Source organism: Passer domesticus, chromosome 2 (assembly GCF_036417665.1).
Source record: "Passer domesticus isolate bPasDom1 chromosome 2, bPasDom1.hap1, whole genome shotgun sequence".
Lineage (NCBI taxonomy): Eukaryota > Metazoa > Chordata > Aves > Passeriformes > Passeridae > Passer > Passer domesticus.
Window position 1 is genome coordinate 20,927,240 of NC_087475.1, and position 25,796 is coordinate 20,953,035.

Below are 25,796 nucleotides of genomic sequence, written 5' to 3' on the forward strand. Positions count from 1 at the left end.
TATTGAAAACCTAGAACTTCCTAAAATACTTTTTTGAAAAGGCAATTAGCCTGACTTTCACATTTTGGTTAACTGTGTATAGCATCTCAACTGTAAATTGGGATTTTTGGTTTTGGGTGTTTTTGTTGTTGTTGTTGTTGTTTTTCAGGGTTTGTGTTTTTTGAGGGGCAAGGGGTGTGTTTAAGAATTTTATCATACTCAGCAATGCATTTGATTTCTACAAAAAGGTAAGAATTGCCAAAGTTCTGACTGCACACATTTTGTACAAGCCACCAGGGCTGTATTCTGCAAGGCAGAGGTTGTATCTGCTCTTTCTGAAGACCCTGTACATGTTTGTACATGTGCAGTGTGTTGTATTTCAGGACATTCCCCTTACTGCTCACCTTCCTGTATTTGAATATTGTGCAGACTGGCTTTACCCCTACAGGTATCCAGGCAGGGGCTTTGTATTTCCAAGCAGACACAACAGCTGAGTAGGAGGTCTTGCACAAGCACCAGGAAAATACCCACAGGTGACTGAAGGCACATAAATGACTTCCACTCACTTCAAAGTCAAAGGAATTCAGTTTTGGAAGACCTTTTCATCCCATGTGCTTGAGCAGTAATTTATGGATGTGACATGTATTCCTGATAGGAACTCCCTATGCAAAGCCACACACTGGATTTTATGAGAAATTTGAACACTTAGCTTGCTTCACTTGAAGTTCCCACACCTTTCTGGAGCAAGAATCATGCCTTTAGAGAAGAGGTTTGATTATGCTCTTCACACACAGCACTGCAGATCATTATCCTCTACCACTCATATATCAGTAACAGCCCCAGGCCTTCATAACTATGTCAGTGAAATGTGGAAAAGTGATGCAAGTGCCAGCTTCTTGCCAGCATCTATTCTTTGTGTCCATTAAAATCAGTATTAATAGGTCAATTGAATTTGTGAAGGAAGCTGAACACTGAGCACTTGTTTATTTTCTTGATAATACAACTGCAATTTCCTTCAATCAGTTTATGAGAGGAAAATATGGAAAACAGGAAGTAGCATTTACTTGGTGAAACATCTACACCTGGCAACTTCCATGCCAAAGACACACACTTGAACACAAACACTGTGCCCTAGAAACAGAATAGTAATTTTGTATGCCTAAAACGTGATTGTTAGGGTCTCAATCCTACATTTTTTCCTGGACAGACTTTCCTAAATTAATTTCCTGGTTTTATCTTGTCTATTACCAGTTGATCTCATTATATCTCCTACTGCAAGTACATTTTTTAGTCAAACTGCAGACAAACTAAATGGACAAAATACCTGAATCTCTATTGAAAATACAATAGATATCTATGCTCAAATGTTAGAGATTTTCAAGAGATTTTCAGAAATTTTAAGGAACCAGAACCAGCTCCTAAGAAGCTCTGAAATCCAAGAATATGGAGATTTTTAAAGTGCAAGCAAATGATTTAACTGACATTTACAGATTCCAAAACCAAACCAACTTTACTCCTTGATATTTTCTTCCAATGCTACTCAGTCAATTGAGTCATCTCAGAGAAAAAAAATATATTCTTCACATGTTGTTTTAGACAAGGCTGTTCTTGCTTTTGTTAGCCTACAGTCTCTCAAGTCTCTCTGCAAATGCTTCTTCCTCTCAAAGATGTACAACTCTACAGTCATAAAGGAGGTTGGGGTCAAAACAAGCTGTGATGGCCCCTCTTCTCCAAAAACCAAAAGACAGAGCTCATTTAACTCATTTTAAAAAATTATTATTTTTATACTGCACTTACCTTTAAGTCCTGCAAAGTGCTTAAAAGAACTACAGCAAGAAATATAAATAAGATTTCATTGTTACAGGAGAAAACCCAACGCCACGTACCCATTATGGCTTCTGCTGTTGCTCCTGATGGCAGCGAGACAGGGACGGTTGCTGTTCCAAATGCCTATTTCTAGCAGACTGTTTAAAAATAACCTAAACTCTGTCATACCCTTGATGCCTTGCAAATACTGGAGAGACAGGAGTCACATGTCCTTGCTATGATTTTGCCTGCGCTCCTGCAGCTTGCAGGGTTGCAGAGGGAAACTGAGAAATGGCCGTTGTGTAGTTATGCAGATTTAATGTTTCCTTTGTGAAAGCAGCAGTAAATGCCAGCCTAAAAAAGCCAACCAGTATTCTTCTGAGTCGTATGCACCTTGGAATTAGTTGTAAGTAAGATATTACAGAACTAATAATGTCAACTTGTTTTCCACACTAATTTAGAAAGTGCAAATGTTTGTTACGAAAAAAAGGCGATTCAATATGTTTTAAGTGGAGCTACCCAAGAATTCTGGGAATATTCAACTATGAACTTCTCATAGAGCAGTCAACTTATCATGACTGATAAGCACATGGAAGAACTTATCTGCCATTCCTTACACTCTGCATCTCTTTCAGTTCTTAAGTATAAACCCTCTAGATCTTCAGTTTCCCAGATTTTCTCTCTTACCTTTATTTGAAAACTCATTACATTAACCTAAATTACAGTGTTATTCAAAATACTATTTCTTTTCCTTAAATCATCAGGAATGTGTCAGATATAAGATTCAAGAAATATCCTGGACATACAAGAAAACCCTTTTTCTGTTTATGGCAAATTATTTTATTTTATAGAAGAAATACTTTCAAATAATACAAAAATGACACAATCATACAGAACTGTGACAAAAACAAGAGAGATGAATACTGAATATGATAACTCATTGCCACATCAAGACAGAACTCATTATAGCAGTCAGAATCACAGACCCACAAGATACACCAACGACATCTCACAGCGGTCACAATTTAAAACCCCCTGACAGAGACACCACCAGACACCGCCCCTTGGTTATAGTCACAGAACAATTTAGGGTGGAAACAAGTTCCCCACCCCAATCCCTGCTCAAAGCAGGTCTAATGTGACCAGGATGCTCTGGGCTATATCCAGTTAAGTCCTCATCCATACTATGCACAGAGTGCTCCACCTCTCTGCACAACCCCTTCCAGTACCTGACCAGCCTCACAGGAACATGGTGTTGTCTGTTCTTAATACACAGCAAGCACTTCTGGTGTCACTGCATGCTAACTTTGGATAAACACTACTGTGTGACAACCTCCCCTGGAAATGAGAAACAAAATTCTGACTAACTGGTCTTTTAAAGTAATGAGCACTGAAAAGCTTGCTGGCCTAGACTTTTACCCAAACACTACAAATTTCTCACATGATTTGGCTTTTATCTGCATAGTTTCTGAAAAGGTCTAGTTGTGCCCAAGGAGCCCAATGTACACCCACCAAAACTTACAGGCAAAACAGGCTTCAGGATGAATAGCACAATAAATGCTAAATATACTTCAATTTCATATAAATTGCTATATGATCACAACACTTGATGCCTGTAATGACTATAGGCCATATTAGGAAACAGGAAATACTACCTTAAATGTTTGTGTTTATTAACATTTATGCCTACAATCTTTTTTCCCTATTACTTTTTGCCTTAGCGTGGATAAGTAAAAGTAATTCAATTTCTCTTCCAGGTTTTCTTGACCTTTGACAAGGTAACAGAGTCTAAATTCTTGAAACTGACAAAGAAAACTTACAGAATATTTGAAAATATTCTGATAGGTCTGTTTGTTTTTTGGCCCTTGTTCTGATTTCCTGACATAGAAAAATCTAGAACCAATTTGATCTTTAATTAAGAGACAATATGAGCTTCCTTTGGGGTTATTCCAGTAATTTGGAAAGTCTTGTGTTGGGCACCTCTCTTTGCAGGTAATGTATAATTAGGAAAATATGAGAAACTCTATTATAGTAGCTTAGTAAAGAAGTATTTTTACATATTTGCAGGATGCAAGGACACAAAACTGGCATTCTCGGGAATTTAGGGTGACAGTCTTTCATTAAAATGGATGGTTACAAATAAAATTATTTCTTACCAGATTTTAGCTGGTCCAACTAGCAATCAAGTGAGCTGTACCTTCCAGAATTATACACCTTCCTCCTGGAAAGTGTCACTGCTCAACAGAACTTGCTTGCAGTAACCACAAAGAACATCCTTTAGGATGAACATGTGTTTAAACAGCCTTACTTAAAGCAGCTGCTTTCTGAAACCAGAACATATGTGCTTTCCTGAATCAGATGAGAATCTGTAGAACTGTAGAAATTACTGTAATAGTCCATTAGCAGGCTTTCCACACAGCTAGCTCAAACTGCTCCTAAAATTCCCTTTTCATTAAACAGCAAAACAAAGACCTGTCACCCTTTTCCTTCCCCCGTTTAAACTGAGGATCTAGTTAAGAATATAAAGATACTTTAAGACACAACAGAAATGAAAACAATCTATTAGTGCACAGTAAGAACATGCAAATGAATTCTGCAACGTTTAGCATCACTTCTAATTAGTGTTAAACACATTGCAGGTGATAATATTTTGCTATAACACAGACAGTGCTAAAGAATACAATGTACATAATAAGCTACAGATAATAAAGCTGAAAAAGTGACAATTTTAGAACATAGTATTTTCATTTCAGGTATCAGAAACAAAACCAGCTCAATGGTTCCATTCTACTGTATGACAAATACTGAGGAACAAAATTTCAGTCTTAAAATACATCTTAAAGTAGGTATTTTCCTTCAAGGAAAAAAGGCACTATAAATAAATTACACTACAGTGAATTTGCCTGAACTCACTTTGTTTCTGTCTTCCAGCCTTTAAGTCAAATAAAACAGCATAAAAACTGTACACGCTCTTAACAGGATAGTCGATCTTTTATAAAATAAGTTGTCTTCAGAGATGTCAGTTTCACAACAAGGAAAAACCAAGCCTTGTTGCAGTCGCTATTATAAAATATATATGTATATATATTTATATATATGTTTTTGTTTATGTTTACTTTTTTTAACCTTTTTTATTTTTTACAAAACGTGTATATTAGCTTTTGCACAATTTTTTTTTTAAAGAAACTTGTCTAATCTAAGAACTTCATTAAAATAAAAGCGATAAATACTTCATGTTTACAATGCAACTTGTCATACATCATCAGCTGGCAGAGGAGGTATGTTAATCCTTGGTCTTGTAAAAAAAGCTATCTTCTCTCTGTGATCAAAACAAGAGAAAAGAGAAGTAAATAAAATTATGCCTACATTCCCCCTTCTCCCCACAAGAACATGGTTTCTTTACTCTGGTTAATGGTTAGTATTTGTTATTTATGCACTGAACTGGCCTTTTATTTGAGCACAGCAAACTTCCAAAAACTACTAAACCTCACTATATACTTCTGGCAACATTCCATTGAAGACAATTACTATTTTTGAAAACCTGGGTGGAAGCTTTATACAACTCACTGAACTTCAGTCATAGTTAATTTTAAAAAGGTTTCACAGGACAAGTTCTGCAATGCAAAGTTCACCCTTGTATGTTTTGCAAATAACGTCTACAAAAAAGAAGGGGAAAAATATGGCAACTCTGGAGAAAGAGTCCAAAGAAAAGGCTTATTGAAAGAAAATTCCAGTATTACTGAGTCCTTTTTAGGGAGAGTGTGTATAACAAATTATATGTATTACATTAAACAGATTATTTATGTCCACAGTCTTGTATTAAAGAACTGGACTTTACTACAACTAGGCTAAGTTGGAAGAATCACCTAAGTTATGTTTATATTTGAAGCTTTTTTTTTTTAATCCCATGTATACTAGAATTGTAACACTGCAATTTTACCTTAGCTTTGGCTCTTTTGCAGAACAAAGCATTCAGAAAGAACTCGTGTGAACTCATGTCCAAATCCAGATACAGTTTAAAATACTGGTTAATTACTTCTGATTAAAATCAAAAGAGACACAAAATTTAAGCTAAATGTTTCAGAAAGCTTTAACCAGACTAATGAACTGTTGCTATGCTATTTCAGTATGCATTACCACTCACCTAAAAGTCTGCACCTGAATAGGTTCTTTCTGATTTTGCCCACGCAACTGGTATATTTCTTTTGATGCTTTCTTTAGCATCTTTTCAGCTGCTTGCTCTTGGTGATGCTCAAATTTGGTCTGTCTGGTCTGAAAACAAGAACATAATGCTTAAAAAGGCCATGTGAATAAATAAAACACAAATATTCACAGTAAAATAATGGATTTTTTTCCCTACCCACCACAATGAAACCACACTAGTACACTTTCTGAAACAGATGATCATCTAAGAACTATAAATGCAAAAGACTGAGTTGTTTCATTGATTAATGCTCTTCAGAAAGACATGTAATAAATTAAGTAAATTTACTGCACACAGATCTGTCAAACAAGATCTTAATATAAATTTGGGCTCAGCTTTTGCCTCTGACAATCCAATGTCAATTTTATTTGTTGAGAAGTTTTGCCACCTTTTCCACAACTTCTTTCTCCAAAAACAGGAAAAAAAAATTACATACTTAGGGAACATTCCAAATACTTGTAAAAGAATAAATATCAAATCAGCAAAATTTCTTTATAATACCAGAAGGAAATTATTAAAGTTCCAATAACAAATACCTAAACAAAAATAAATGAGCAACAAATAAACAAATAATTTTTATTGTGCTAACTTCACGAATGTAAAAGAAACAATCATTGTTTGAGATTCTGTACAAACAGCTCTTTAGACATCTTATCAAAATGAAGACATTTTGAAACAAGAAGTTTCTGAGCAAACTGAGTACATATGTCATATTACCATACCTGCCTTTCTGCTTCCTTCAACAAGTTTCGGAATCTCTCATCCCGAAGGACCCAGTGGGGTAAATCTGTCTGCCCTCGGAGCTGGGCATCTTCTAGACGCTGTCTCAACTCTCTCAGAACACATATCTCCTCATTCAGCTGTCTCTGTCGAGTTCTGGATGCCTGGAGATCCAGCTCCAGGTCTAAGGATGTCCTTGCCATAAGTTCAGCCAAAGATGATCTGCAGGACTGTTGAGTTATTAGGATTCAAATAAGATGCACAATATATTATTCTCAACATAGTTTACTGGTCTGTCTTTAGGTCTATAAACCATACATTTGCTGTACTTCACACACAAAGTCTTTTCCACATGAACTTTTGGAGATTATTTACATCCCCCAGAAAACACTCGATAATGTAAGGTGAAGAAAACCCCTACAGCTAAATTTTTCAATTAATATTTTCTACTACTTCCTTTTACAGTTTCCTTTTGCCTTACAAATATTTACCTAATGAAGTTTATGGAATAAAATTCCATGTTATGATGATAATAAAAGAGATGCAATAAGAAAAACTCAATGACATCATGACATCAGAGAATTAGTGTACTGAGCAAGACTCTGCTTAAAGGGCTTCATTCAATATTGGTTTTAAGATACATTCAGACTCAAAATGGGAGGCATGGCTGTTTACCTGCCTACACCAGCAAGGCATTAACTTCTGCTGATCAGACTACATTTTATGCCATTTATATACACAATATTAATGCCTCATCTGCCCTTCTCTGCCCACTTGTTTGGCAGCATGAGGGTGGCATGAGGGCAAAAAGAGAGCTTAACCTATTCGTTCCTGAATACTTGGATCTCACATACTGTTATTTGTTAGGCTGTATGGGAGGGGAGATGCATGTCTTAGTGTCACACTCACACACACATCTCTGAATCTGCACCCTGCATTCATAAACTAAATTTGCAAGATTTTGAAAGAAACTTTACATCTAAATCAATAGAAATTCAGTCCCCATTAAACTAAGTTTTGCCTGCCTTGCTTTTTTTCCCTTCTTTAAAATTGATCACAACTTTATTTATCTTTTTTATGTCTACCTTTTAGCTTAGAAAGTCCAAAACAAATCCAAAACATACACCCTGCCCCAACTACATTACAGAAGTTTGTCCATTTCCTAAAAGGCTTGGCATGTACCTGTAGATATCTAAAGCTCCCAAGTATAAAAGTACCACTGTTCTAGCAATTTAATAAAAGCTGAAGGTCATTTTCCTGGGCATACCTGCTTATACCGTAGAGTCCGCCTCTCCAAGGTATTCCGGACAAAAGGGGACTTCCTTGGCAGGGTGGAACTGTCACTGTCACTGCGATACAGCTGATTAGAAAAGACATTGAAAATAAAGGTTGCTTGCAAGGTCATCTTTATTAGGAAATTTGGGTTGTTGGTTGTTTTTTTGGGGGTTTTTTTGCCTTTGAGATTTCTTTTTTAAAATACACTGAAACCATGTTGTTTTAAGCAAGCATTTCTTCAGTTATTTATAAACATTTTTATATAATAATGCTTATATATACGGTAGTTACAATAATTTAAGAAAACTTACAAACCATCAATGTTTTACAGGTAAGTTTCACCAACCATTCTACTAAATATCCAAGACAATCTAACCTAATAAAAAAGGGAGGGAGGACTCAAAAGTAATAATATTTCATCCAAAACATGTACTGTCGTGGGTACAAACAAACAGCCTCCCACTTTCTCCCCACATCTGATTTTAAGTAAGTGCAGGTTCAGTGAGCACAAAATTTTAAAATAATTTCCTGAATTTTCAAACTCAAGCTCTCAGAAGCTTATGAAAGAGTACAATCGAAGTTATGATAATATTGCAAAGCCAATACCCATGTATTGATCTGCAATACCATAAGCCAGCTTCTTATAAGTCTTCTGCCACTGAACGCAGCAAACAATAAATGTGACCTTGAAAACTGCTGTGCTGGTCCTCAATTACTTGCATCAGCGCACCCAGTAATCCTATGTCCCACAGTGACTGATATTCATGACAGCAATTGAAGTCATATGAATATTTATACAATGAACCTAAGATTAAGCATTCAGTGCCCTTTTTTAAACTTTTATGTATGTGAAAATTAAACACAGCTTCTAAGCTAACTGCTTATACACCTCATTAGATAGCATTGTAAAATCAACCACCCACACCTAACATCTAAGGTGGCCATGGAAAAAAGCTTAACACCTAATTGATCATATATTCTTAAATTTCAAATTAAATCCATCCAGGTAAAAACTCTTAAAAAGAGTCAGGGAAGCTCTTCCCCACTGCTTTGTCTAAGTTCAATTAAAGATTCTTCATTAGTATTAAAAAGTAAGACGTTTCTTATAAATGCAATGAAATCTTATAGTGGAATTATAAAAAATGTATCATATACTTGTGTGTGGAGACCCCTCTCCCTCCTCCTTTTCAGGCTTTACTCACTCTGCAAACGTATTGACTTCGTGCTCCAGGCGAAAAGGTCTGGGAGCGAACAATTGTGCTACTGCGAACAAAAGCAGAACCCCGTGGCCTGCGGCTGCTTCTCTCTTTTGGAAGAATAGCAACTTCTTCAGGAAACAGATCCTCAGTGTTAGTTTCCTTATCCACCTAAAATTTCACAAAAGACATTTTTTTATTTCTTCCTTATTTTCTCAATCCCAGCAAAGACAATCGGACATTTCAACAATATCAAAAGTAAACAACTTGCCCTGCTAGCTAGATTCAAATTTTAATGAGCACTGAGAGGATGTATCACCTCACTTTTGTAAAAGTTTTAAAACTGAGTCATTCAAAATTGTGAGATTACCTTTCAGAAGCCTTTGCTGGAGCAGTAACAATTATGAGGTGCAGTTATATCACAGCTGCAGAGCACAAGGACTGCATTCAGGACTGGCAATTGGGCATTACCCAAACTACCATCTGATCTCCAGCCTCAACAGAAGAAAACTGAGTGACCTTTCAGTAAACACAGTGACTCTGAAGCAACCACCTTAAAACTAGAGGAACTTAAATGAAGGCAAGGAAGGAAAAAGGGACTGAAAGACTGTTCACACAATTGTACAAGAATACCAAAATATTCAGAAATACAGAAAACATAGGCTACTCTAGCAAAGCTTTCAAACTTTCAGAAAACTCACTCCCTCATAAGGGGAGTATGATCTTCCCTAAAGGAAACACAAACAGCTTATGTTCCTATACTTCAATGGAAGTCTCCTGATTTCAGCTTATGAAGGATTATTTCCAGCATCTCATGTCTTGACTACAAAAGATTTTAAATACATCAGTTTCAGCACAATTATTTCATGTTATTGTAAAACTGAATAAGTAATGCAAGTCCTAAAATTTCTTTCTTTACAATTCTTTTAAAAATTCTTATAGAAATAAGAACAATGGAATTTGATCATGAACTTTTCTGTTAAAAATTCAGATAAATGCAGAAACTTATACAAGTGCCTATTTATAGATTAGATAAAGGCCACAGTAAAAAGAGTTAGCCTTTTGATATAAGAATCAAATTCTGATGAGAAGTAAATAGTAAGAAAACAAAAAACCCCAGCCTTAAAGAGTGAACTTCTACCAACTCAATAGCCACACAGCTGTCACAAAGTCAGTGCTCATACAGAGTTGCCAATGTCATTACTGACTCTCTTCTGTCCTGCCAAACTCAGACTCCATCTCCAGGCACAGCAGTAGCTCACTGTGCCTGGCAGGGTGGCAGTTTCCATGCTGCAGTGTCTGCTCTCATTACCTTTAGTGGTGGAGGCTGCATTTTTCCAGAACTGTACTGGCCTGCTGGAGCTGCAAACATGTGTCCAGCTAATGGATCCCCGCAGAATGGCTCTGGGTAAGGAGGACTGGTCTGGGTACAATTACTGCATCCACTATCAACAGATTCTGCTTGCCAACTCCTAAAGTCAGAACATCACAATAATTTTGCAGGTGTTAAAAAAGCCCATGCAATTATGCATTCCATTTACATATTACATTATCTAAGCCAGTTTATAATTTTAGAGTATTATTTTTCCAATAAAAATACAGTATTTTCAACAGGAGAACATAGCACACTTGCATTTCTGCAAATGCAAATAAGGAAATACATTTAATGGAAAAATATTCACCTTCCCTAATTTTCTTAAGGCATATGTTCTGGTCTTTATAACAATACTAAGAAAGCAATAACAAAAAAGAACAAGAAAAGTCAAGTAACAAACCAGGAGTATCATTAGAAATGAAAGTGCAACCCTAGCCCTAACAATGTCTCGTGTCACCACTAAATTTTATTTAGTTTTCTTAAATTACAAACTCATTATAGTTGCCTCCCTAGCAAAGTTTATCTTTGATATAATATTTTCCCACTTCCCGAATTCCCTAAATTCAACCAGCTATTCAAATAAGGTTTCCACCTGTTCGTGGATCATGACATAACAGAATTTTAAACTTGTAGCACTAACAGGGAGCAAATCTCAGAATTTTTCCTGCTTTATTTCAGACTATACCCATAGTGTAAATATTTTTAAGGAAGTATTAGTTATTATCTGTTTGATGAGGTATTTAAACCATTTTTACCTTTCTGATATGGCTTCTGCCTGATCTTCCTTTCTTTCCATCTCCAAGATTTCTTCCTCTGTGTATTCCAATTTCACTCTCTCTTCTGCCAGCTCTCTCTCAACTGCTTCCAGCTGGGCAGTGGTCCTAGCTAACAGGGCTGTCACTGCATCCTGAAACATAAATTAGACTTTCTGTTTGAACAAACCAATGTATTTAATGTGTATTATTCAAACAAAAAATAAAAACAAAGCCATCATATGTTCCTTAAAAAACAAAACAAAAAACCAAACCACAACAAAAACAATCTGTCTTGAATCTTAACGATCAAAAGTATGTGGTGCTCAACTTGTCACAGAAACTGAGCAGACTTTATTTGACTGTGGAACATCATCCAAAAAGTTAGGTCAAAAGAGACCTCTGGAGGTCACCTAGTCTGATGTGCTGCCCAAAGCAAGCAAGGCATCATAGCCAAGTCAGGCTGTCTAGAGCCCAGTGAAGGGCTGAAAACATCTTCAAGGATGAATATTGCACCTTTCTTGACAACCTCTTCCAGTGCAGTGGCAGACATTTTTCATGTGTTTTAGCTGGACTGGAAACATGCATACAGGGTACTATTTCAAGCACCTGTCCAGACATGATCTGCTTTTCAATTAGTCTTCTAAAATCTAGCTCTTGCTTCAAGAGTTAAATTATTACTTCCTGTGATAACTCAAAAACCTGCACCCAAGGTAAGATCACAATCATGCTGCTGATCAAACAAAGTAAACAAATCACTTTTTTAGAGCCATACTGTTTTAACTGTAGTTACATTTCCAGAAGACTGAGGAATACTGTCTTCGCATTGGTTTTTGGTCTTTGCTCTCTGGGGCTCTGAACCAGTGAAGATCTGAACAGGGTACCAGTGAAGCTGCATCTCACCAGAACTCTCTGCATCAGTCAGATTTATCTGAGCAATGCCCTATGAAAAAACAAAAAACATTGACCACATTAAGATACATATACTCTGCAGGATAGACACCTTCTCACTTGAAGAGTATTTTACTCACAGTGTAAAACTCCCACTTCACCAAATACTACTGTCTCTTAAAAACAGACAGCTTTGTTCTGTTCTGTTCTGATGTTTAAGATTTTGAATTTCTTGCCTCTTCTATACTACTAGGAAGAATTGGAGTAGATAGTAATTTTTTTTCAAGTTGAAAAATAAAATTTGTATGACTGATGCAAATATAACTGACATCTGATAGCTATTAATATTTTATTTTTAAAACCTTCCCAACTATGTACCTGATTTCTATATTTGTTTAAATTAATATAACTTTAATAATGTTACTTTAATTTCAGGGGCTTTTTTGATAACTGTATTCTGATACCCTTCCATTCTCTGTCCCTCAGAGGCATCTTTCAAATGGAAATAAAAACGTTGTGTAAACAAATTTTTCTCCCCTGCCTATTTATAAGGTAGTCAAATGGGCTATAAAGCCATTTTCTACTTTCCAGGCCATCCTTGCATTTCCCAGATTCAGGTAAAATAGTTTTAATGGAGGCTTCTCACTAAAAGTACTTCAAACTTTGAAGTAGCCTACTTCATCAGAGAAAGTTCATGTAAGAAATTTCTCAGTGGTGTTCACCAAATTGAAAAACAGCTGCGAACAAATCCATGCTGCCTACTTTATTTATTTGGTTTTTTCAATCAGTTCACTAGCTGGAACTACCAATTATATTAGTCAGCCTTTAGGTACTGCTTTTTGTTTCCCTGGCTATCTCTGCAGCAATAGCATAAGCTGTTTCCATGCTTATGAGCCACATGCTAAAAATGTCTTCTTTTGTATCACTGGAAAAGTCCTGTAAAAATGGCTTTCATATCTCACAAATCAAGTAACTGTATACAATGATTGTAACAACAAAGGCAGTAGGAAATGTAGACAGAATGTACATTCAACTTTAAGCAGGTAGAGAAACAGTTAAGTAGAAAACAATAATTAAAAAAATAAATCATTGCATTGTTTTTCCAAGACAAATGTTCCCTGGGGCTCTGTTTAAACAGGTGCACAGAGGACAATAGCATAACAAAATAATACGACATGGGGATACTGCATGTTACTGAGAAAGTCACTTCATGTCAATATAGGCTACAGAGATGCCTCTTCCTTTTTCTGTATAACACAGATGTCTTGTAATTATCTACTTGCTCTGATGCAGTGGAAGATGTAAATGTGTATCAAATACCAACACTTTTTCATCAGAGTTGGAAAATGTTTAAGACACACTGAGTTTACTTTAGGAGGTAGAGAGTAAAACTGTTTTCCTGCCAGCAGTATTGGAAGAAGCATGGGCTAACTCTTAAGACACCTGATACTGCCCTATACACTGCATTTGTTAGGCAGCTAAGCAAGTCTGCCAAAGAAGCTGCCTCTACAAAGGGAGTCAGTAATTCCTGAGTGAGTGAATGCTGGTGAGTAGAAAATCACCATCAAACTCAATTAAGAATTATCAGTACTAGAAATTAGAAAGGACTAATTAATATTTCATGTCTACCTCAAGATTTGGAGCTTACTCAAAAGGATGAAGAAACCAAGGTGGGTCTGCTAGAGGTGTACCACATGCCTGTTCTGATGAATTTGTTAACAACCTGGATGGCAGAACAGTAGAAGTATTTATGAATAGCTCTGTGATGTCTGATAGACAATGTCTCTTTATTAGAAAGCAATCAGGATTTTAAAATCCTGCTAAAAATGGGAGAGATGTTCCAAAATTAAAACAAAAAATGCAAAAAAAAAAAGTTACACTCAAGAAGAAATCAAATTAATTGAGATACAGGGAATAACTGGTCAGGGCTGTAAAATATGAGAAACTGGGAGTGAAGCAGCAATGCCTGGTGATTGCAAGAAAAGCACTCATACTTATTTTATGTTTTAACATGAACTATATATGCTATTCTTGGAAAATAACAATTCTCTTATGTCAACACTGACAAGGCCACCAGGGAAGGAATAAACCAAATTAAGACAGAAAAAGATCTTTCAGCCATGGAAGACAAAAAAGTAAAAGGTTGAGGAAATGGAAAGACCACCCCCACAAGTGTAGTGTATTATTTCTTTATAACAGAACTATTTTCCAAAATATTTTTTTTTCCTGTTAGGTACAAGGACTTACACAAATAAGGATAAACTCCAGTCTGGCTTTTGCACTTAGGAAAATATTACACTGGCATAACCTAATTGAAAAGCAGTCATTAAGAATTTGAGACATATACGCATTATTAAATAGATGAGAAAAACTGTAATCCCAGTGGAAGGCATCTTGTAAGACAGAGGCCTTGTTGACAGGCACCATAACAGCAGTTCCAAAGAGAAGTAGCAAATGATGTCTCAATGTGAGAAAATGCTCCTTCTCAAATTACAGCTGAAGAAAACAATTATCATGATGTTCAAATACTTCAATGCACTTATCTGAAGAAACTGGCATTGTTTCTCTATTTTTGAGCAGTATTGTTAAATTGCCTTAAACTTTATTACCAATTACTGTTGAGAGACACTTCTGACATAACCAGCTGAAGACCATGAAAGTGAAAAAATCCCTACCAAGATAACCTGAAGGCCTATTTTTTTTTTGTCAAGTCAATAACAGCAGTTAGAATAAAAGCACCCTAAACATAAAATCATTTGTTTCAATAGCAAGATACCTTACACTTCAACAGCAATTTAGCTTCCCAGAGGAACAGGATATACCAGTATAAAGCATTTTACACCAACATATCCAGCCTGTTCTTGAGATTTCTCTTTAATTATATTGTAGACAAAACTTCCTAGTGCAGACAAGACCTTGGGTCCATTTCTATCAACATTAAGATCCCTGTTTATATGAGATGCTACTTAGATTTAAAGGTGGATTAACAAACACACATTCTTGACCAGATTTGCTCAAATAAACACCTCTTATCCACAGCCCAGCATGACAGTGAGATGCCTATACCTCTTAACTACTTTGATAGGCTTAAAAGTTTTTTTTCACTAACTCATTCAAACCCCATACTGCAAGGACAGCCCACTCACTTCAAAATAGCTATGACATCAGCCCCAAGGCAGATTTAGTTATGCATATTTGTATTTCACAACAGCTAAGTGAAGCTACCATTTAACACACTGGAAGTTAGCACATGATACCTCAATCAGTTTAAAGTAAAGTCTGAAGTAACACAACCGTTCTAGGGCCACTATTATCCTACAACAAAGTTAAGGCTGATGGAATAGCAGTCCTCTTCACCCGATGATATACAATAACAAGGTGTCTGTATATGTTATTTTTTGAGAGGGAACCTGTCTGAATAGTACAGATTCCTCACACAGGCATTATAGTATCATGCAGAAACCTAGGTCTGGAGGAAATTGTAATCTAAAAGCTGTCAGATGAAGTGTTTTTTTTTAAATCTCACCTCTTTATTTACAGAACTATACATATACCTATGAACAAATGGACACATTAACATGTAACTCTATCAGAGCTTCTTATGGAAAGAGTAGGTTTTCTTTTTAATCTTAAAAAATAATTCCTCAGGTAACTTTAGTTTCTCATATCACATGACTTTTAAGAAACAGAACCACTTACCAATAGTTCTTCTTGTTGCTGATGATCAACTGAACAGATATACAGCTGCAGTGATTTTAATTTCAAAACACTTGAATGCATGGGGATTTGGAACACTTCATTAAATATTAACGGAGTTTGGAATTCCAAAGCTCTTGAGCAGTAAGTGGTTGGTGTGCCTGACTCAAGCGGTGGCAAATAAACTCTCACATGACTGGGAACAGCAAAATAGACAAATAGCACAATTCAGACAGAGACAGCCATTTTGCATTTCTCAAAATCAAGCTAAGCATAAATATCAGTGGAACTTCTATATTAAGAATCTGCCTTGAGATGTCCTCATCACCAGAATTTACTTTGCATTCTAACACAGAAGATCTGCAAAGCTGATCTCAAAATGATGTATTTTTTAACAAATACTTTTTTTTTTAAACTTGGTGCTGAAGCAGAGGCACCAAGTGGCACTTGAGCTGCCTTGAGGTATCCAAGGCATCTAAAACAAGCTAACAATTATAAGAGGACCTATGGAAGAGCTACAGAGATCCTCCCTCTGAGCAGCAGCAGCTGGAGGCCAGGTGCTGTGCTGTGCTATTTCAAATGGAAACACATGCCTATGTTTAGGCAATTGAATTGTCCCGTCAGTGCCACCAATCCATTTCTTTCTTCCCCCCACTAAGCAACCTATTCCCCTCCTTAAGAAATTAAGAAATTCAGATGGCAAAAGAAATCTGCAGTCACTGCATCTATCAATAGTCTCTAAAGACAAATTCAAATATGTAGTACCATATCATTTAAGACTCCAAGCCAAAAACAAAATCAACAACCATTTTCATCTGACAGCACAGCTACTTAGAGAATTGTTTCCATGTTCTCCCTGTCCTGACTGCTTTCCAAGCCCCTGCAATATCCCACTCTTTTCCTCATGCTAGCAAACAGTTTCATGCAACTGTGTCATGATCCAGATTAGAAAATTTATCTGAGTTAAAAATTTAACCTAGCTAAAACCCCACAAAGCCTTCAGGATTAAAAAAAACAGCTCAGATTCACTCAAGTAGACTACATGGCTGCAGGAACTCCTACTATGCCACCACCAAAGAGGGGCTGACACTGGCAGGCAAATAAATGGTTACAGGACAATTGGAAGAGCTCTTCATGGTGTAACTGCATCACAGTTACTGTGGAGCATCAGTTATACAAATTCTTCTCCTGTATAAAGGCAGAGATCCAGCTCTTCTGCTCACTGGGTGCCGCAGGCAAACTTCCCCCCAGCTGCTGCAGCACTTGATCCAATCAATGTACAGGTGCGCAGAGGAGTTTATTAAACTGGATAAAAGCTTCTTCTGCCTTCTGGTAATAGAAACTAACTTTTTGACTAGACTAATCACTTCACCCTGCAGCAAGGCAACTTCTTGATTCCAGCAAAGGTAGGGTTGAGAAGGATGAAGAACCAAACTGCATTTTGAGTCATTTAGATACCTGGTTGCTTTGATGACAATGTCTAACAAACCCCCTGGACTAACATTTACTTTGGTGACTCTATTATCTTCTTCAGATGATGCTTATTTCTTTTTCTGATGACAAGGCATCATGGCTGAGTAATACACAATACTCACATTTATCCCTATCATGTGCCCTTGCACTCACACTGAAACAGAGCAAAAACCCAACACTAAAGTCCTAACCTGCATGAAAAATTTCCAGTGCAGTTTTGCAGAGTTAGCAAGGTAAAGTTCTCCACAAACAACAATTCATTCAGGGAGATGTATTTGAATTTAACACCTCCCTCCAAATGACTTATTTTACAATATAATATAATCATATCTCCATTTTCCTGCTTTCAAACAACCTCTCCCAGACATAAAGATCAACAATTTTTACATGTTTTACATTAATTTCTTTAAAATATGCTAGGATACATATCTCCAGACAAAACAGTGTTTTATGACAACACTGATTATTTAAGAAACATTTATTAAAATAAACTAAGCTATGTTCTATATGTGATACAAAATTTGAAAAAGTAGCACAAGCTGCCAGAGGTTAAAAAATTCTATCTTTTATACTGATTCTCAGCTAGTACTTGTGTTATCAGAAGGTCTTTCATGGATACTTAAGGAGAGCTGTACAGGCCACAAAAGCCTGCAGATCCTTTGTTGTTGTTACATGTTTTCTGGTGTGGTTTTCTTTTTTAAAGATAAAAGGAAAGGTAGACCTCCTACAGATGTTGCCACAGGTATTGAGAAAAATACACTAAGCTTACTCTGTAATATCACAGATATTTTTGAACAAACTTTCCTCTGCATAATAAACATGAAAGAACACAGAGACTACACTTGTTACCTGAATATTGTGACATAAGTTGTATAAAAGGGAATTTCCTCATGGAAATTAAGACATACCATCTTCTCCAGAAATGGCTTCATTTTCAATGAAGCCAAATAAATCTATGGTATTTATAACTGCAGCATAAAACAGTGACCACTCTGGGTGAAATTTAAGCTTACATTTTGCAGTTTTCTTTTACAACCAGACTAGTGAAGTTCTTCAGCTGTAATACATGGACTAGCAGACATTCACTTCCACTGTCATGTCTGGAAAATAAATTTTCTGTGTTAGTCACCAATTATTGATAATTTGCTTAAAAAATACAGATGAAGACTAAACAGATTTAAAGAATGAAAAGCACATTTTGTTAAACAAATTCCTTGCACAAATCAATTTCAATCAAGAGCATTAGCTACAGTAACAAAGTTAAGAGAACTAAGTGAATTAAATATTATTCAGCTTGAAATTAACAAGTGGCCTTCACATGCCTCTTGACAGGAAACAGGTTTTAACAAGTACCTTCTTTACTTTAAACAATTACACCATTTCCATTTGTGTGTGTGCATGTGTAACAACATATCAGCTACATTAGACAAATCCATCTGCATTATTTTCATGGGCTATTGAAAACAAATTTCAAAATTCACTCTTTCACATCAGCACAGATTTTGAAATTCCACTAACAAACTTGGTTGATATTTTAAAAACTTCCAATCTTAGGAATTAGTTTCCATGGTGCAGAAAGGATTCTGGAGAATCATATCATGTAAGATATGATATCCTGTCTTGTATGACAGTAGTCTGTTCTTCCCCAGGCTACTCTCACTACCAACAACAGCATGCCATAGGCACAGGGTTTCAAAGATGTATTGTACAGCTGGGACTGTGCTGCATTTGTGTCTCTTCACCTGTGATTCTCCTAAGGTAATACTCCTTTATTTGGCATAAAAAGGTCTCGCTTACAGAGACATATCCCTCTACCCATACCCACATTAATGGCCCAGACAATTAAAATAAATGCTACTGAAAGAAGTAATGAAGGCCCTTTTATCAGTCAGCACTGAAAGAACACTGAACGAATTTTGGTTAAGCCATATCCCCACCACCAAGTGGCATGTGACTGACTAATCTGTACAACCACTGAACTTGGGCTTTCAGTTCAGAAACTTCTTATAAACTCCCACCATGACTTAGTTTATTAAAAAGCTAAAAATCATAAGCAAGAAAAGTAGTGAGCAATTCCTGTAGAGTTGATAGGGAGAAAGAGGAGTAATTACTCACAGAAATCCAACATGTATTTGTGGTTCTTCATTATTGGCAACATCACCATAAACAGGCTCTTCCAGATCTTCATTCCTGCAGGAACAGAAAGTACAGTAAACCACACAGTGACCTAAGCTGCTAAATAATGAACTAACATTTATTCTGTGATTTGTAGATATAAGCAATTATTTGGCAATACAGGAGGGACTGGTAATATAGAAGGAATTGAGACATCTATACAAAAACATACAGTAGTAGTAATTCACAATTGTAAAAACTGAGGTTTTAGAAACAGTCTTTCAAAATATTTAGGTTATTTTAGTATTTATTTGGTCTTCCATTTCTCTTTAGCATCCTCCAAACCTTATCTTCTTCCCAGTTACTGCTTCCTGTGTTAAAACAGTTGTATTAAGTAATGTCTTTCTACATCCTTCAATCACTTGGTCAACCTACGTATTTTTTTTTGGCTTTTGACAGTTTGTCTATTTCTTCCTTGAAGTTATACTTTTGTCACATGATATTCAGAATTGTAAATCACACTCTGTATAATTTCAGTTTATTACAGATGGTTGAAATAAAATTACTGATCTATGACTAACAGGATGAGAAAACTATCTTTCAAGGGAGACACAATGTTAAAATGTCAGAGAGAAAAAAGCAAAAGGGACTTGGCACTTGAAGATGACAGTGGACTGCATGTAAAAAGCTTCTTTCCTTTAAAACATGCCATCTAGTAGTTTCATGTTACTAATAAGTAGCAATTTTAAAAGCCTACACATAAATTCACAACTAATTCTTTTGGGCCGTGTGGCAGAACAGGAATATTTCCAGCTTACTATGCATTTATACACCTGACCTTTTGCTTAAAGCTTCAAACACGCCACTGTCACTAGCCAGTGAATGATCTGAGAGACATGCTGAAACTCGCCTGGCTCTCCTCTCCGATCTTCTGCCGCTGTCTCCTCGCAGAGTTACAGCTGCCATGGAGGAAAAAAGGGAGAGCAACATCAGCTCAAGGCAACTTCTTCAAAATTAAACAAGAAACATTTATTGTATCAAAGCTAGCAGCAAAACAGTACAAATGCAGTTCACTGATTTTTCTTCTAACTTAAAAGCCTAGAATAGGATTGGCTGGAGATTTTCTGTGGGAGAATTAAGGAAGGAAGTTTGTGGCTAATTGCTCTGTGACAAGACTAAGTATAAACCAATTGTATTGTTACTAAATATTTTTCTGGTAGAGTAATTCCTTCCTAAAGGAAGACTTACACTAATTCACATATGTACACATGATATCCTAAGCTTTTCAGATTTACCTACTGAATATACAATAGGTAGAAAACAAACATAGAGACAAATTCTTTTTTAAAGTTATCTGATAACACAATGTGAGGTTTTGTTCTCATTTGTTTCCTTATACAAGGTCTCAAAGCATACTGTTTATACCATCACATAATAGCAGCTTTTATTTACAGTCTGAGAAGCATTATCAAAAAGAACCAGTGTTTTCCAGCTCACTCAGACCACTGTTTTTTTCAAATTCTTGGTGAATTACTTTGAAAAGTGACCGGGGGAAGGAGGAAGCAATGTTCAACCTTCTTTGCCACTCTTCCGTGAATCACCAGCCACACAATAAACAGCAACTCAGCAATCACTTTCATGTTTTAAGTGTACCAACAAAATTATGTTATACACTGGGTTTGGCACAGGCAAGTAGGCATAGCAGCTACCGATCCTTTAAAGTACGTGCACAAGCAGTAACGTTCAAGAACTGCACAGAAAAGGCTTCAACACTTTAACAAGATCTCCTAACTTGAGGTTCTTTTTCTTTGAGTCCTAGAGAAAACCACTAAACAGACTTGTGCAGTGCAGTATCTTCACTGTGCAGAGAAGAACTTTTACCGTCTTTTGCTTAAGATTCAACGACAGTCCTCAAAGCAGGAAAGCAATGGTAAAGAGATGGCACTTCAAAAGTGGGGAAAGCATTTTATTTGCTTCTGCTCATGCTTACAAACTTAAGACAGCATGGAAGCATTGACAGTTCCAGCAGAGTGACAGTAGCACAGTGCATGGGAGACAAGCACCAGCTGACATTTACAGCTTACAGCCCCAACAAGGGATGAAACATGTTTTACTCAAAGTAACAACTTGTGAAGCACCTCTGTTGCACATTATCATGAGCCACCCTCCTGCACGGTACCCACCTCACATCCCACCCAAGCACCACCAGGACACGACATCAGTACAGGAGAACTTGGCAAAAGTCCTCCAGATCAACACAACCACACTGCTCTGTGGCTAAGGTCAGCTTTAACCCACTGTGGAACTGGCAGAGAAGGTGCACGGAGCCCAGAAGGTTCTGCGCCAGCCCAAGATACATTTCTGTTATTAAGCCACTAACTGCACTGTGTTACCAAAGGTGTTACAAAAATCACCCAGTCCTGTTTGGAGCTAAAGCTCCTATATATCAGCAGCACCAGTTCTCTGTCATTTGGATTCCTAAGCAGCCCTATGGACCTCTCCTCCAAATTCAATGAAGGATTTAGTCAGCTTTAGGTATTCAGGAAATTTATTTGCTGGATAGGAACAGCCCAACCTGTACTTGCCTCTACACCCAGGGAAGGAACCACCACTCCTCCCCATCCCACCCTTCTTGTACATCACACATTGTGCAGTGCTACTCATGACATCCTCACCACAACTGAGAGCCAAGCTCAAGTGAGCACACAGAAAGCAAAAAACTGTATTTGAACCATGCTGTTCTCTGTATCACTTGTACAGAAGTGGTGGGTTTGTGGGTTGTTTTGATTGGGGTTTTTTGTTTGCTTGACTGGTTTCGTTGTTTTTTGGTTTTTGTTTTTTGTTTTTTTTTTTTTTCCCCAAGGACTTTAGATTTGGTGAGCCTTTGAGGTAGGTGAGCCTACCTCACTGTCTGGTATTTATGACGAATATTCTGTCACTGGCATCCATAAAGAATCATAACAATAATGAAGAACTAGCAATCTGTAGAGACACCTACATATTAAAGTGTCTCCAAAATTTTATATCACTTGAAAGAAGTTGAACTTCACAAAAGTGTGTAATTTTTTTAGAAGTGCTTCTATAATTTCTGTACTAATTTCAACAAGTTATACTAGAATGACTTCTTTTTGCAAATAAGCCCTTGGCTCACCCCTACATGAACACTTTGTATAAACGTAGCAGAGGAAAGATCTTGTGGACTTTGTCCTTGGGAGGCTCATGTTCCCAGTTTGGCTGGAAGGAAAAGCTGGCATCAATCACCAGTATACTAAAATGAAAAGCTGACACATTACAACAATGTTGTAACTTGACAGTGATTTGCTCACTGTCTGCAGGCCACGGAAGCATTCAATAACCTCTGGACAATTGCAGCAAATTTGGGAGAGATGCAAACACCAGAACATTCCCTTGACTTGGAGAGGGGATGGGGGGGGGGGGGGGGGGGCATAAAAATCAGCAAGAAAAATTGGTCAAGATCAAAGACACACCAAATTTTGGTTTAAGAAAAAAGTTTAGCACAGTCTTTGCAATGCTGGAAGCTAAGGGATTGTTTAAAAATTATGTTTCTAAGACAGACCATTACCTTACATTTTCTCATTTAAATAACAAAATCAGTAAACAATATATATGATTTTCCAGAACTACTGGGTGCCAAACCTTAATAAATATAAGACAGCCCTGAATGAAAGAACATCCTCATTGTCATTAGTTGAAAAAGTGAACTTCAAAGCAAATTTTGCTGTCCAAACTTTCATTTGCTAAGAAATCACATAAATAAATCTAGAGCATGTTTCACAAGCTTAGGTGACTAGAAATACTGCATGTCAGCTCAAAATGCAATAATAAAAGAGCAGAACACTCTCATAAAAACTAATCTGAGGCAAAACCAGATCCTACCTACCATAAGGCTGTCAGACACTACTATTATATAATAAAGCTGAAGGTCAAAGAACGCCTTTCCCAGGAATTTAACTACAGATGTGAATGTGTTATTTAGTTGACATAGCAAGAATATTAAGTATGCCATAATGATTAAACAGATACAGCAAAATATCAAACAAAACCAAAGGTAGCAGAATCTCCTGTTTCTTCTCATGCAACTCCAAAAAAAAACCAAAACAAAACAACCCACCCCAAAAGAAAACAACCAACACATCACACAGAAAAACACACAATAAGAAATTTCAGGTTCACTTACAGTGAATTTTTCTGTTGTGCCGCATGAGAAACAAGACAAAAAACATACAGTGACAAATCACCCTTTAGATTTTTGACCATATTTTATAAACAAGAGATTATTTAGGAATTAAAAGAAATTTAGCATTTGAAAGAGTTGGTGTATAGAAGCGATAATGAAGATATTCAAGCCCAATATTTTATTAACATGTTTCCTCCCACTCCCAGCTTTATAAATATGATGGATTTAACTTTTCAAGCATATTCCCTCTATTCATACATGAAAACTTATTTCACAATGTGACCCTGTGACAGATGCAGAACAATAAAACAGCAGATCAGCAACTGAACATCAAAACTGCAGATCCTGAAGAACCCCTTGAACTTGCTCAAGTGCTGCATCAGTGCAAAGTTCATGCAGTTTATTCAGTGCTAACCCTCCCAGCCTCCATTATTTGCAAATTACCAAAATTACCTCATGCTTTGCCTAGTGAAGGAGCAGGCAAAGGTTTGTGGGAACCAGGACCTGTTTTTGCAGCACAGCATTCTGCTGCCAGGCCATCGGGGGGCAGCAGCACGGTACACTGCACGGTACCTCACAGAAACCCAAAACCCCAGCATCTGCCAGCCCCCAGCTCTGGCATACAAGCTGGATGCTCCATCCAATTCTTCCAGGAAAAGAGTACAAAACCAAAATACTTTCAAAACTTCCAACTGCTACTTGCAAACAACTGCATTACAATTCCAAACCATCAGCTAGTGAATGTGGAACTCAAAGCAGGCAAAAATCAGAATGGTTAAATTTTTTTAAGTAATTGCTTCCAAATGCAAATATTAAAAATAAAAGTCTCATAAGAAGGCAGCCTGGCTACCTTTTAACTATACGTTCTTCCTCAAAAAGCAACACAAAATACTCTGTACATAGAGAAAAGCTGCAACCTCTGGGCTAGGAGCTGGACACCCCAGCACTGACAGCAGATTAAGCACAGAGGTTTTCAGACAAATGTGAAACGTGTAGAAACACAGCAGAGAACTGAGAAAAGGAAAATCAAAGCTGGAAGCTGCCCTCCATCCTGTATTGCTGCCTAGGCCCTCACACTAGGCCTTCACTTCTAGGAAACACACACAAGCTATAAATGAACTACTTAGATACTTTCACTTACCACAATGGGTGAAGACATGCTGTGGTCTGATTTGAGGTTTAAAGAAAGCCTCAGGAAGCCTCTTCACAGCACTAATTTAAGCACAAGTTTTCATGCTGGTCTCTGGAATTCTGTTTATTTTGGTCTGAAAGCTACAATATGGGCACTAGAAATGTTTACAGCTAGTAAAAGTAAGTTCTGCTGCAGAATCTTCTGGCAGTGCTAGCTGCATTAAGGAAAGTAGGTTAAGTCTAGACTCAAATGCTTTTGAACAATACAGGCATTTTAGCACTGTGGCAATGTTTTCTTTTTTAAAATGAAAACCTGAAAGGCTTTCTGTAAAATACCATTAATGTTCCTTTGTATTATCACTTGCCAAGTAAGATTTTGGTAGGATAATATGATCCATTCTCCGGTTGTAGTTCATATTATTCCTGACATCATGAGTCCTGAATGCAACATTCTACACAATGCTAACATGGAATTCTGGATATAGAAATGGGATGGGATTCACAAAATTTAATATTAAACTAAACTCTAAAAACCTTTCTCTACTAGTATGGTATTATTAAAAAAACAAGCAAGTCAACATACAAAAATGTTAACCATTGTTATCTTTGTCATATTAAGAGCAGTTCTTCATTTGGTTGGTCAAAACAGGAAAATAAATTTGTCATGTGCCTGCATGCTCAGGCTTTTAATTTTGTTTCATTTTTTCAAAAGTTTTCTATTTCCTCTTTTGATTTCTCTAATTTATGTTTCTCAACTTGCAGTGCTTTCAGAAGCTTCTGCCAAGGCAAGCTAAAGCAAGTCCCTCAATTTGACAGACCAGCAGGAAAGGAAAAGTCAACAGTGCATGTGCTGTGCTAGCTGCACCCATCACCCCTCTGCCATCAGAGCACACACAGGTGCTCAGAGACAACCAGCTAAGGAGATGCACATCATCTCACACATCCCCGACAACAGATACTCCTTTGCTGATGAAGCATCTGTTCA

The 25,796-nt window shown here is 36.8% G+C and overlaps 1 protein-coding gene across 4 annotated transcripts in view; it reads right to left on the reverse strand.

Annotated features, from left to right (window-relative positions):
• Positions 1-2,597: 2,597 nt before the first annotated feature.
• Positions 2,598-25,796, reverse strand: part of WWC3 (WWC family member 3) — a 99,226-nt gene continuing 76,027 nt past the window's right edge. For 2 of the 4 annotated variants that reach the window (XM_064407725.1, XM_064407726.1), the window contains exons 12-23: positions 20,321-20,441; positions 19,483-19,557; positions 18,381-18,467; positions 15,898-16,090; positions 12,083-12,250; positions 11,311-11,462; positions 10,493-10,652; positions 9,187-9,351; positions 7,977-8,069; positions 6,712-6,939; positions 5,930-6,057; positions 2,598-5,104 (exon numbers count right to left, since the gene is read on the reverse strand). In XM_064407725.1, the coding sequence (XP_064263795.1) occupies positions 5,038-5,104; positions 5,930-6,057; positions 6,712-6,939; positions 7,977-8,069; positions 9,187-9,351; positions 10,493-10,652; positions 11,311-11,462; positions 12,083-12,250; positions 15,898-16,090; positions 18,381-18,467; positions 19,483-19,557; positions 20,321-20,441 (1,637 nt within the window). In that variant the 3' untranslated portion in view covers positions 2,598-5,037. The remainder of the gene's footprint in view (positions 5,105-5,929; positions 6,058-6,711; positions 6,940-7,976; positions 8,070-9,186; positions 9,352-10,492; positions 10,653-11,310; positions 11,463-12,082; positions 12,251-15,897; positions 16,091-18,380; positions 18,468-19,482; positions 19,558-20,320; positions 20,442-25,796) is intronic. The other 2 variants (XM_064407724.1, XM_064407723.1) reach the window with 2 other exon arrangements.